Below are 13208 nucleotides of genomic sequence, written 5' to 3' on the forward strand. Positions count from 1 at the left end.
TTGCAGACTTGTGGGCACATCTATGCTGTGGTTTTTAGTTTACGACTTTCTGAATGTCAGGCATGAGAATGGCTTTTCTGAAAACTGCCTGAAAAATCGTGTGAATTCGGCTTTAAAAGACCAAAAATAGGCTGAAAAAAAAAAATAAAATATGCGTAAACTTTGAGAACAAAATAAGCCTGAAAATTCTCATGCCTGGAATGTTCAAATCACTGAATAAGCCTTTAAAGCTATGCATAATGAAATTCATCCTCATATTACTGATACTGGGCAAAAAGTAGTCTAGTCTGGACTGCCAGACATGGGTATAAATGGCATCCAACACACACAACTTTACACAGAAAAGGATCTAACAAAGACAATAAATTAAGTGACAATTTTATTATCACAAATTATCTACAAACGATATTTACAATCCATAGGAAATAAATACAAAAACATAAGATATTCTTATGTTAAAGCTAGGCCCTTCTGTGCACTGCAGCTTTGGAAGATTACCTTGCCTTTTCTACCAGTGGCACAAAGACATAAAGTAACCCATTCCCAAACAACCCAGAACACGAATGCAGATCTACTTCATATTTTAACTACCGGATTGCTATTGCTGCCGCCCCCAGTGGTACACTGCTACACAGCTACTTCATTGGTACTCTTGAGTACCTGTGTGGGTACTCTGGAGTACACACATTCGAGTCACACATACAGTACACACACTGGTACTGGATTGCTGGTACTCTAGAGTAGCCACTAAGTACCTGGGCAGCAGTGTACCTATGGGGTCTGCAGCAATAGGAATCTGCTAGTGTAAACTGAAAAATTGTCAAGTTTGCTAGTTGAGTTGTTTTTTAATGTGTATGTATGGTTTTTTTTTAAATGATGTACCATAAAACCTTGTCTAAAAGCAAATAATGACCGTCACCACGAATGAGCAGTAAATGTCCTCAATTGTATTCTGAGTTACAGTGTAAATATGGGTCATGAAGTATTTATTTGGTGCTACGGTATCTCATTAAATGAGGTACACGAAAGCACCAAATTGAGGTACCTATGAATACTCACCTTCATGCCCATTTTTACACTGTAAACTAGAATACAATTGAGGACATTTAAGGATCATTCGTGGTGGACGGTCACATATAGTGTTTTTGATGAAAGCTAACTTAATACGAACTAGAAACGTCACGGTTTTCGACGCAAGGCGTCGAATGGGATGCCTCCACCATGGGGCGATTTAAATCTGTACAAATCCATTTTTAGTAATTTTACCTCAGATGACCCTTGGGTGACCCTGGATGACTCCGAAATGACATGCCAAAAATTTGGCTCTAAATGTTGACTTTACCCACCAAGTTTCATGCCCATACGACCAATTTTATTAATTTGACCTTAGATGACCCTGAAATGACCATCCAAAAATTTGGCTCTAAATTTTGACTGTACCTACCAAGTTTCATGCCCATATGACAATTTTTAGAAATTTGAACTCAGATGACCCCCCTGGGTGAGCTTGGATGACCCTGAAATGACCTTCCAAAAATTTGGCTCCAAATGTTGACTGTACCCACCAAGTTTCATGCCCATACGATCAATTTTATTCATTTGACCGTAGATGACCCCTGGGTGACCTCAGATGACCCTGAAATGACCTTCCAAAAATTTGGCTCTAAATGTTGACTGTACCTACCAAGTTTCATGCCCATACGACCAATTTTATCAATTTGACCTTAGATGACCCCGGATGACCCCAAAATGACCTTCCAAAAATTTGGCTCTAAATGGTGACTGTATCTACCAAGTTTCATGCCCATACGACAGTTTTTAGTAATTTGACCTCAAATGACCTTTGACCGCAGTATATGACCTTGAAACTCACCCAAAAAAAGTATCCAGAGTTTTTGACCATGACCCACCTATCCTGAAAATCTGAAGTCAATCCGCCCATCCATGCCCGAGATACAGCATCCGGACGGACGGAAGCACGGAAGCTCGGACATTGCAAAAACAGTATGCCTCGCGGTGGAGGCATAAAAACGTGTAAATATGTCGAAGGCGTCGAATGGGATGCCTCCACCATGGGGCGATTTAAATCTGTACAAATCCATTTTAGTAATTTTACCTCAGATGACCCTTGGGTGACCCTGGATGACTCCGAAATGACATGCCAAAAATTTGGCTCTAAATGTTGACTTTACCCACCAAGTTTCATGCCCATACGACCAATTTTATTAATTTGACCTTAGATGACCCTGAAATGACCATCCAAAAATTTGGCTCTAAATTTTGACTGTACCTACCAAGTTTCATGCCCATATGACAATTTTTAGAAATTTGAACTCAGATGACCCCCCTGGGTGAGCTTGGATGACCCTGAAATGACCTTCCAAAAATTTGGCTCCAAATGTTGACTGTACCCACCAAGTTTCATGCCCATACGATCAATTTTATTCATTTGACCGTAGATGACCCCTGGGTGACCTCAGATGACCCCGAAATGACCTTCCAAAAATTTGGCTCTAAATGTTGACTGTACCTACCAAGTTTCATGCCCATACGACCAATTTTATCAATTTGACCTTAGATGACCCCGGATGACCCCAAAATGACCTTCCAAAAATTTGGCTCTAAATGTTGACTGTATCTACCAAGTTTCATGCCCATACGACAGTTTTTAGTAATTTGACCTCAAATGACCTTTGACCGCAGTATATGACCTTGAAACTCACCCAAAAAAAAAGTATCCAGAGTTTTTGACCATGACCCACCTATCCTGAAAATCTGAAGTCAATCCGCCCATCCATGCCCGAGATACAGCATCCGGACGGACGGAAGCACGGAAGCTCGGACATTGCAAAAACAGTATGCCTCGCGGTGGAGGCATAAAAACGTGTAAATATGTCAATACAATATATTGGTCTTACAATAATACTTGTTTGTATATGCTTGATCTGTAACTTATTTGCTCAAACTCCATAATGGTGTCTGGATTAATTTAGCTTTCATCCGAAGTGTAGAAAAGGTTTTACGGTATGTCCATTAGCTGTGACCACACATATGTACAGGATGGAGTTATGTCTTTGTGCCACTGCTGTGTGTTCCTGTATAGCTGGGCACAAAATTATCAACTAATAACTCTGCAAATTACTAAATTGGAGATATGTCTTTGTGCCGCTGAGCTCAACCAGCAACACATGACCCCACAAAAAGGTAAGCACATGTACAGTCACAGGGGCTGAGTGCCACTACTCTACAAATATTTCAGGTAAAACAATTAGGTCCAAAAGGTGAAATTTCATGGTGAAATAGTACCTTTTTCAATGAAGAAACCTGACCATTATTAATTAATAGTTTTTCCCCTAATGTTTTGTCTCCTCAAAATCACAATGCTAAAATGTTTTGCCAAATTGCTTTTACATATTAAATGTACTGCTAACCATCCAGAGCATACTACTTTTTGCACAAGGTCCTATTCACACGCTTAGCATAATATGTCTATGCAAGTACTAATGCTTTTAAAATAGGACTTGGCAAAACATTTTAGCTCTACACTAGGGCACTATTAGGGACATTCCACATTGAGAAACAAGGTATTCAACATAAACTCACAACATTTTCTGTCATGTTACCCCCTCCTTCTGGCAATTTTAGCAAATTAATTCAGAGCTCAGAAAATATTCATTCATGGACAATAATGTAGTCACATATACATAACATCTTTATAGTTTGTTCTGTAACAAACTTACATAATTTCTAGTTTAAAAAAAAAAATTCAAAATTCAAAATTAATGAAAGCATATCACCAGAGATTCTGGACAATGCATTCATTAAATTTTTGCTACTGATCAACGTGTGTTGACTCTCATTCATTTGGGTATGTTGAAATTAAGATTTATTTTAAATCTGTTTCAATAGACATACCTTTGTCTTGATGGATAATAAACCAGTGTTACTCAAGGTGTGTTGCATCACATCCCAGCTAAGACTGAAGGTTTCAGTCCCAATGGCGGTCCGTGTCTGGTTGAACAGAGTTAAATTAAATCTTATCTTCCTACTGATCAATTCAATTGAATTTCAAAGAAGGGCATTTAACAGACATAAGGCCAAAAAAAAAAAAAAAGGTTTGTCTCAAAGCTCACGAGAAATTTAAAAACAAATCTGAAATGCAATTTTTTTATTTTTATTCCGACTTTTTTTCATGGTATTTTTTGAAAAAGTCTGATTTTCGCCGATTTTTCTGGAAAAACTATAACAAATTTTTTTTTTGAAATAAAAAAATTTCCGCATTTTTTTTTGTCAAATCGTGGGATTTTACAAACGCGCGCTCAAGCTTTGAGACAAACCCTTTTTTTTTTGGCCTAACATCTTTATAGTTTGTTGTTCCGTAACAAACTTACATAATTTCTAGTTTTAAAAAAAATTAAAATTTGACAGAAATTGTACATTGTGGCTTTAAGTCCGAGTCTTAGCTATGAAAAGGTGCATAACGTCATGTTTAAAATAGTGGAAGATCTTGTATCACACTAAAACATACTGAGTATCAATCATTTGGCAGTGATGATGTATAACAAAACAAGATAGAAAGTTATAACCAAGTGGTTTAAAAACACATCCCTACCTCTGAGAATGCATACAGACTATCCTGAGTATGGCATATCAAAACAAATCATGGCAGTTTTAAAGTTTTAAGGGTTTTTTGTTTTGTAAATTAATATCAATATAACAATTTAAATGATGTTTAATCCTGAAGGGTCACTTGTATTTCAACATTTATATCATTCATATGCAAAAAACAGGAAACATGATCATTTTATTCAGAAATCTTGTTTTGGGTATCCAAACAAGTAAACAAGCACATCGACTGCTCAGTGCCAGAAGTGGGCGAGTGCAATAGCTGCCATGTGTAGCAGCCATGTGTAGATGAGTATAATATACTGTGTGTAAATTGCCAAATGTTCACAGGGCAGCTTTTGCACTTACCCACTTCTCGCACTGAGCAGTCAACATGTTTATAATTTACACACGATAGAAATACTTGCATACTTCTTAAAAGACTGTATATGTGGCTGAGCTTCAACCCAACCCAACTGCATGCACAATGCAAGGCCTATTTTTTTATATATATATATATATATAGATGAGGAATGTTGAAGTTGGTATAAAATGTGCTATTCCCGTTTAATTCCCTATGGAAGACATGACCTTAATCTCCCACACAGGGACTGTAGATTTCAAATGGAGTCACCCTTGTGTGGAAGATTAAGGTCATGTCTTACATAGAGGGTGTATGGATTTCAACTGTAATAGCCAAATACTACCACCACATTTTAATTTTTAATTTTTGGCAGTGATATTCACTTATTTCTTGATAACAGAGCTGATATGACAACTGCTTCATGCATTGGGCTATTCCAGTTAAAAAATCCAAGCACTCCCTATGGAAGACATGGCCCTTACTCTTCTTCAAATGAGTTTAGGGACAGCTTCAAAACTCAACCGCCGGTTCCCCACCGGTTCGAGCCGGTTTCTATCATTCTAAACAAAGAAATGCGGTTTAAGTTAACTGCCATCAACCACCGGTCGAGTTTTGACGCCGTCCCTCACCTGAATGGGCGCCTCTACATCTTCAACCCCTTTGATGTGATACATGATAAGGCCGAGTATCTAGGGTTAGATGAGACCTTCTCTTGACCCAGAGTGTGAACTTTTGATGACATGATGCCTCCTACTAAACTTCTGCATAGTGGATACATATCATATGGCAGTGATGTAAATTTATAAGGCCTATGCACTGAGGTCTGGAATTTAATGACATCATAAGGCAGTTGATTTCCCAAAGTAGAAATTAGGGAAGACCTAGGACGAAGAAGTAAGACGATTTGTTTGAACGTTTTTCTGTTGTGTTTCCAATGTGGCAGACGCTGTGTATTCGGTTCTCTAATGGGATTTTCGCTTCCCAGCTGCATTTGGGCAATTCCCGTTGATATCCATACACCCCCTATGGAAGACATGACCTAAATATCACACGCAAGGGGAGTAGATTCCAATTGGTGTCGCCCGTTCAGGTAACTCCATTTGTAATTCACACTCCCTGTGTGGAAGATTAAGGTCAAGTCTTCCATAGGGGGTGTAGGGATTTCAACAAGAATAGCCCAATGTAAATTGCAGGTTACCTGCTTTATTTGTCGATACTCTACGAACGTTTTTTTGTAACATCAGGTTGGTCCCCATTTATCGGCAACATTTGTAGAAGTTATATGCTGCAATTATAATGTAAGGTTCTGTTTATATAGACCATCTAAAGGTGTTCCAGATAATCTTTGTAACTTAACATTAGTACTGCAGGCATGAGAATACATTTCAATGAAAAAAAAAGAGGAAAAATTTGAAAAATGGAAAAACACATAAAATCTGTGGCAAAAAAAAGGAATTCTTTATAATAGGAAAATTCACATGCCTGGTACCGATTATGGGCAAGACTTCTTGAAGTTACATCCTGAACCAACATGATAATGTAACTCGCATGTTAGCTTCTTTATGACTATCTCACATTCTTCCTCATGTACAGACTTTGTAACTTCAAATTGGTACTGATTACCGGCAGCATTTTTGTTACACCCTGTACCACCATGATCAGGAAACTTGCAGGCTGCCTGGTCAAGATCGGTTGACCATCTCGATCTGTCTTTGATGCTCTATATGTACAGTTTCTGTAACTTCAGATTGGTACCAATAATGGCAAGATACCTTGAAGTTACACCCTGTACAGAGCTGCCAACATTTGAATCTTGAAAAAAGGGAGATTTCCTGTTGCAATCAGGGAGATTTGTCAAAATGTGTACATCTTAATGGACTGAAACCATTTCCTTTTCAGGAGATGACCAAAATTAAGGGTTCTGAAGGTTTAAAAGTATAGAGTCTCCTGCGAAAAGAGGGAGAGTTGGCAGCTCTGCCTGTACCACCATGATTATGTAATTTGCAAGTTGGCTGGTTTAAAGACCGGTTGACCATCTCAAGTTGTTCATGATGCTCTATGTACAGTTTCTGTAACTTCAGATTGGTACCAATCATGGCAAGATACCTTGAAGTTACACCCTGTACCACCATGATTATGTAACTTGCAAGTTGCCTGGTTTAAAGACCGGTTGACTATCTCAAGTTGTTCATGATGCTCTATGTACAGTTTCTTCATCTTCAGACTATTACCAATCCAACCCAGGACCACTCCTACCCGAGAGTCAAAGACTTTGTCACTGTGCAACGATGATGATAATGTCTATTCATTGACCATCCGTTCCAGATAATTGGTCTTTATCTGTTGACCATCTCCAGTTGTTCTTGATATTCTGTGTAAAGTCTCTGTAACTTGAGATTAGTACCAATTATCGGCAAGATTTCTTGCAAAAGATCCCTTTTTTGCAGTCCCTGTCAAAAAAACAACAACAAAACCATGATGGTATTGCAAGTAAATAATTTATAAAGATATCTGCCATTACAAATACACTTATAGATGACTTGACCTCAATGTTTATCAACAAAGGCAAGGGACTGGTATATCGATATGCTTGAGTGAACCCCATGCAACCACTACACTGTTCAATAGCTTGATTGTGATGTGGCAGGAGTTTAAAAAACACGAGCCCTGAAACAAATATGATGTGCGTGCATACTGCCAGGCAAGAAACAATAGAAATTGTGATGATGTGTGCGCAGACTGCCAGGCATTGACGTCAGAAGTCAACTCATCTATAGCTTCAAATCTATTAATCATATCACAATATTTTAACATAGAAAGAAAAGTAGTTTATGTATGTCCATCAGGGTTCGGTTTTTGCCGGCAAAAACCTGTTTTTGCCGTTGCCAGTGGCAAAAACTGGTAAAAACTCACATATAGTCACTCAAATATTAAAAGTATACAACATACAACTTTTAATGAATATTTCAACATCATTTTTATCTCATCAAGTCCTTAAAATGAAAAAGTTTTGAATCTGATATATGCCACATTTCGGTTAAATGCACTTGAGCAATGAAAACACATGCCTTTAAAATAAAATATGTTACTTATAAAATACAAAATCTGGCTTTGTTACACTCAGGAAATGATTTTTGTAACTTAATAATTTGTTTTTGAGATGAAAAAACTGAACCTACAAATCACTTTTTTAGTTTTTGCCATTTTTGCCGGCAAAAACTGGCAAAAATTGTTTTTGCCAAGCGGTTAAAACCATGGTTAAAACCGCGGTTTTTTCCACCTACGGCAAAAACCTGCGAACCTTGATGTCCATCTTCCCATATTTAAAGGAAACTCCCAAATTTAAAAAGTTGCAGTAAATCGTACTGATTTTAATTCAGCGCTAAGATAATGGTGGGTTTTACATGCCACGATGCCTTTGATATAATAACCATTGATTGCTGAAAGTGCAACCATTAAAGTTGGGCGCATTTTGTCACGCTTCACACGCAATAAAGTCACTTCTAATCACAAGCTTTGAAGCAGCATAGCACCCACCCACAGCTGATCTAGATCCACCCCTGCATCACCTCTCCTAAATTTTGATATTTCCACGCTGCCATTGTTAACTTACCAATACATGTGCCTGCCACTGTTCTTCCTCCAGGTCAGCTTTGTAAAATGGACCCAACATATCATCGCAAATCTCACGTAATCTACTCTCTTGTCCTGAAGAAGAAATATAAAAAAATGCAAATAATATTTTTTTTTTTTAATTTTAATTTAAAATTTGCTACCTCAATGAATGTACAAATCAATCTAGCATAGGTAAACCAAAAACTTCCTTGTATTCCTTATAATGGCAATGATGCTGTGCATAGAATGCCTGCATGTTAAGGGGTGGGGTATGAACGTTTGGACAGTATTTATTGTGGGACATTAGAGCACATCAGACATATCGAATTGTATTCTGAATACGAAGAATGTCCTTCTGATATCAAATAATTTTGATTTTTTGAAATTTGCAATGTAATACACATTTTATGGCAAATGATTAAAAATTGATATTTCTGATATTTAACAGTACTCAAAGTAAACTTTATAAATCTGATGATTTATACTTAAAGTGTATGTAGGTGGGATAAAAAACCAACAATAAATTGAAAAATTTGACAATTTTACATATGGAAGATATGGATTTTTTTTCCAAAACACCAAAAAAAATTAGGTCTTTTTGAGAAAAAATCCATATCTTCAATATGAAAGGTCAAAATTTTCAATTGATCGTCGGCTTTTCCTCCCAGCTACATACACTTTAAGAATATGTCATTAGATTTATCAAATTTACTTTCGAGGACTGTTATATATCAAAATGTGAAAAATATCAAATTTTAATAATTTGTCATAAAATTTGTATTATATCATGAATTTCAAAAAATGAAAATTATTTGATATCAGAAAGACATTCTTCGTATTCAGAATGCAATTCGATATGTCTGATGTGCTCTCATGTCTCACAAAAAATACTGCAACGCTCATTCCAGATCCCTTAAGCACAGCCTTGATTCTGTTTGAGGTCCCTAATCAGCCTACATCTAAATTAAACATCACATCCAGGATCACTGACAAATCCTCCTCGCACTGACAAATCCTCCTCGCATGAAATTTTGGTATAAAGGAACACTCCGGCAATCACAACATTATGCCTTATATAAACATATTTAATAAAACTCATATTGACCAATAAAAGCAGCCGGCTCTCAACACGCGACATTCAACATTCCAGCGCCAAAATTGTCTAGGGCAATGATGCATGGTTATTTGTGCTCAACTGTTGTTAGCCTTCATTGTGTTACTGGGACGTCATTGCCACAGGCAATTTTGGTGCCCAGGAAATTCGAATATTGCGTGGTGAGAGACGGCTGTTTTTATTTGTTTTTAAGGTCAATATGTGATGCGCAATTAAAGAGTTTCCAAAATAACAGGAAACAAAAGGAAATAATTCTTTTGTTTGGCTATATCTCAAAATCAATATTTCCGAGTTCCGACTGATTTTGCTTGATCGCATCACATATGAGTTTGTTTTAAATAAAACCATGTGATTCATGCTTCATAATTGTTTTTCTAACATACATGTCATATTGTTGTGATTGCCAAAGACTTCCTTTAAAATAAACAATAAACATTGAGCTTACCCTCTTGAACAAGATATCTGGCATACGTCAAGAGCCAGAACCTATATTCTTTCCCTGATTGTAATGACAGTGATGCTGTGAGCTGGTTTTCAAGATGACTAAGTGTTGATGCTAGTTGCATAGAGTGGCTACTGGTAAACATAGCCTTGGCTCTGCTGGCAGATCTAAAAATAAAAAGAATCAACAAAATAAATTCCTTAAAATTGGTTTTTTCATTATTTTCTTATTTAATTTATTCTATTCAGTAACCCAATAGAACCAAATTAGTTTGATCTTTCGTTCTACCATCGATGCTTGGTCCATCCTTATTATGAAGGAAATCAATGGCTATTGTTAATTATGATAACATTGAATCTTTGCATGTAATTGACCAATACAAATTTTCCATTTATTCCGATTAATTAGTTCATTAGCATCGAAGCAGCATACAACAGTTGATCCTAAGATTGAACAAATTTGGTTGTGGTGCCTAATTCATTGCCAGGAATTAAGTTCCTAAAGACAACAGAGAATGTTCACAAGGAATTGAATACCTGAGTGGAAGGGCCCAACTCCATCAAAACTGTTTTTGAGATATTAAGAAAAAAATTAATATTTGGAAAAGTTTTATAGACAGAATGTTTTCATCTTCAGGACCTTTAATACGTGAACATACAGTAGGTACATACGACTATCGAGTGACTATTTATGTTACATTCGAAATCATATATGATGTTTCCATGACAACAGTACACGTCTTAATACGAGCTGGAGTTGAGTCCTTCTTCCACTAATATACTGCAAGTGCCAGTTCCGTAAGCAGATGTGTTATAAATAGCTACAGAAATATGTTAGCAAGAAAGTTTATTGTAGTGAAAAGCAGATTTCATGGATGAACAAAAATTCCACTTAATCCAAATCCAAACCATGATTAAGTGTATGTGAAAGACTATTTAGAGAGTGGATTTTGGCTCATCTTTCACACACAAGGAAAAACAGTCTGATAGCACTAAAATGCTGGGTCCAACTCATTTTTGTAAAAAATTGGAGTTGGGCCCTTCTTCCACTTAGGTATTCAATTTGAACCAGAACAACATATGCGCCAATCAGATTGACATCTTATTCTTTTTGAAACTATGATATATATGATATATGATTTGACATCTCACAAATCACATAAAAATGCACAATAAACAACTTGCTTGTTTGGCTCCTGAAGCTTAGAGATCCTAGATTGCAATGCATCTTTTGATGGTAAAGAAAAGGTACTTACTTGTTTGTTTGGCTCTGAAGTTTAGAAAGAGGACCCGTGGATTGCAATGCATCTTGGGGTGGAAAACATGTTTGGTAATCAGAACACTGATGAAGTATGTCGGTTTGAGAGTTCACCAATATCCTGAAAAAAGATAAAGAAATGCATGTAATTAGAAATAGATAAACAACTGGTCAAATCATTTCATCAACTTTTCAATTTGGCATGTACACATAAAAATGTAGAGTCTAATTTTGAACTATTCTTTGGTTCACCTCAAGTTTGGTAGTGATGAGTCACTGAACTTCACGTTGTTAATTCCGCCTTGCCAACTTTGCTGAAGTACACTCTCATCAAAAGTCTACATCAATTTTCTATAGCAACTATTAATATTATTCTTTGGTTCACCAAGTTTGGTAGTGGCATCTTATTAATATTACGCACGTCGCACATGATTTGATACTGCGACCAGAGAAATACACACCTACGTCACCAAACTTGAGGCGAAGCAATGTATAAGATGACAGTAGCGTTTGCACAATAGCTATCAGTGTTTTATCCACGACAAGTTGTCTCTAAATTGCTGCCACTGCTAAGTGCATGGAATATGTGTGCTGTACTTACCAACATCCCATGGACAGATTATAGGTGTATGATCTCCCAGTAGATACCGTTATCACCGGAGCACCTTTTTCCGTTAAAATACACCGGGTAATTGTGGCTTGGTTACCATTTTTACCTTAATTGGGTGGAAGAGAAAAAAAAATTCTTGTTAGAATTATAAATTTTTAACCCAACATAATTTAACAGGATCTGAGATCCATCCTGTCGAATCAGGAAATTTTGAAATGGGAACATCACACATGTCAATGTACCCAAGGGTCACTGTGTCAAAGTCTCAATGAAATCCATCAAAGCATGTTTGACAAATCAACAAATGCCAAGGATTAACATTTATTTTGCAGAGGGTTAACATTTTGTGAACATACAGCCACAGACATACACATCCCTACAGACATACATCAGAGCTCATTTTGTAAATAGTCCCTTTTCTGAACTTCATTTGTTAAGAACAAGCTTGGGGTACTTGGCACACAAAGGGTTAACTGTTAATCTCTCAATGAAGTCTTGACAATAGGCTAATTTTGTATAACGCATACATAACAGATAGACCAAAACCCGATACTTTCCATTCTTGACACACAAAAAAAGTTTGCTGCTTATTCATTTCAGGGGTTGGTTTGGACATCAGTGAACAATATAAAAACTGCAAATTTCTGCTGATCTTGGAATTTCGCTTTAAAGATCTATTGACTCCTACATGTCTTTTAATCCACAGCATTCATGAACCATCCCATGATTCACTCACGATTCTTCATCTTCATTAAATATAACGCATCCCTCAAAGTTGAGTATTGCTGCACCTTGAATATTAATATGGTGACGAAAACAAAAGTGCTGGTGATGAACGTGAAGAAAGTTTTATTTTGTACAGTGCTTTGGGCAAGTAACAATAACATCAGCAATTACGGAAGCTGGATGCTAGCAAGTCCGTGCTGAAATGCTTTTACGGACGGACTTACAAAGAGGGATGGAGAAAGATCATTCCATAGCTTGATGGTATATGGAAAGAATGAGTACTGGAAAGCAAAAATTCAGTCATACAAACCAATGGAACATGTAGTAGTATGTAAATACTTCAGATATGTGGAAAACTCATTGATGGGATGGCAGATTACATCCATCCCACAATGCAATGTGCCTCTATCACACAAACCAATGGAAACTAGCAGTATTTTGATAGTGCAGAATGTTACAGTGAAAAAAGAAACAT

General features: G+C 36.8%; 1 protein-coding gene and 1 long non-coding RNA gene across 2 annotated transcripts in view; both read right to left on the reverse strand.

Moving 5' to 3' along the window:
- Nucleotides 1-362: 362 nt before the first annotated feature.
- Nucleotides 363-902, reverse strand: LOC140146814 (uncharacterized). Its single transcript, XR_011858316.1, has 2 exons — nucleotides 756-902; nucleotides 363-719 (listed from the first exon to the last, which is right to left on the reverse strand). It is a non-coding gene; the product is annotated as an uncharacterized lncRNA (long non-coding RNA).
- A 5513-nt stretch (nucleotides 903-6415) lies between these two features.
- LOC140146815 (protein HIRA-like) overlaps nucleotides 6416-13208 on the reverse strand; it is a 51616-nt gene continuing 44823 nt past the window's right edge. The window contains exons 23-28 of the mRNA XM_072168693.1: nucleotides 11999-12113; nucleotides 11396-11518; nucleotides 10144-10307; nucleotides 8583-8677; nucleotides 6948-7419; nucleotides 6416-6755 (exon numbers count right to left, since the gene is read on the reverse strand). Coding sequence (XP_072024794.1) covers nucleotides 7306-7419; nucleotides 8583-8677; nucleotides 10144-10307; nucleotides 11396-11518; nucleotides 11999-12113 — 611 coding nt within the window. The 3' untranslated portion in view covers nucleotides 6416-6755; nucleotides 6948-7305. The remainder of the gene's footprint in view (nucleotides 6756-6947; nucleotides 7420-8582; nucleotides 8678-10143; nucleotides 10308-11395; nucleotides 11519-11998; nucleotides 12114-13208) is intronic.

This window comes from Amphiura filiformis, chromosome 2 (genome assembly GCF_039555335.1).
Source record: "Amphiura filiformis chromosome 2, Afil_fr2py, whole genome shotgun sequence".
Lineage (NCBI taxonomy): Eukaryota > Metazoa > Echinodermata > Ophiuroidea > Amphilepidida > Amphiuridae > Amphiura > Amphiura filiformis.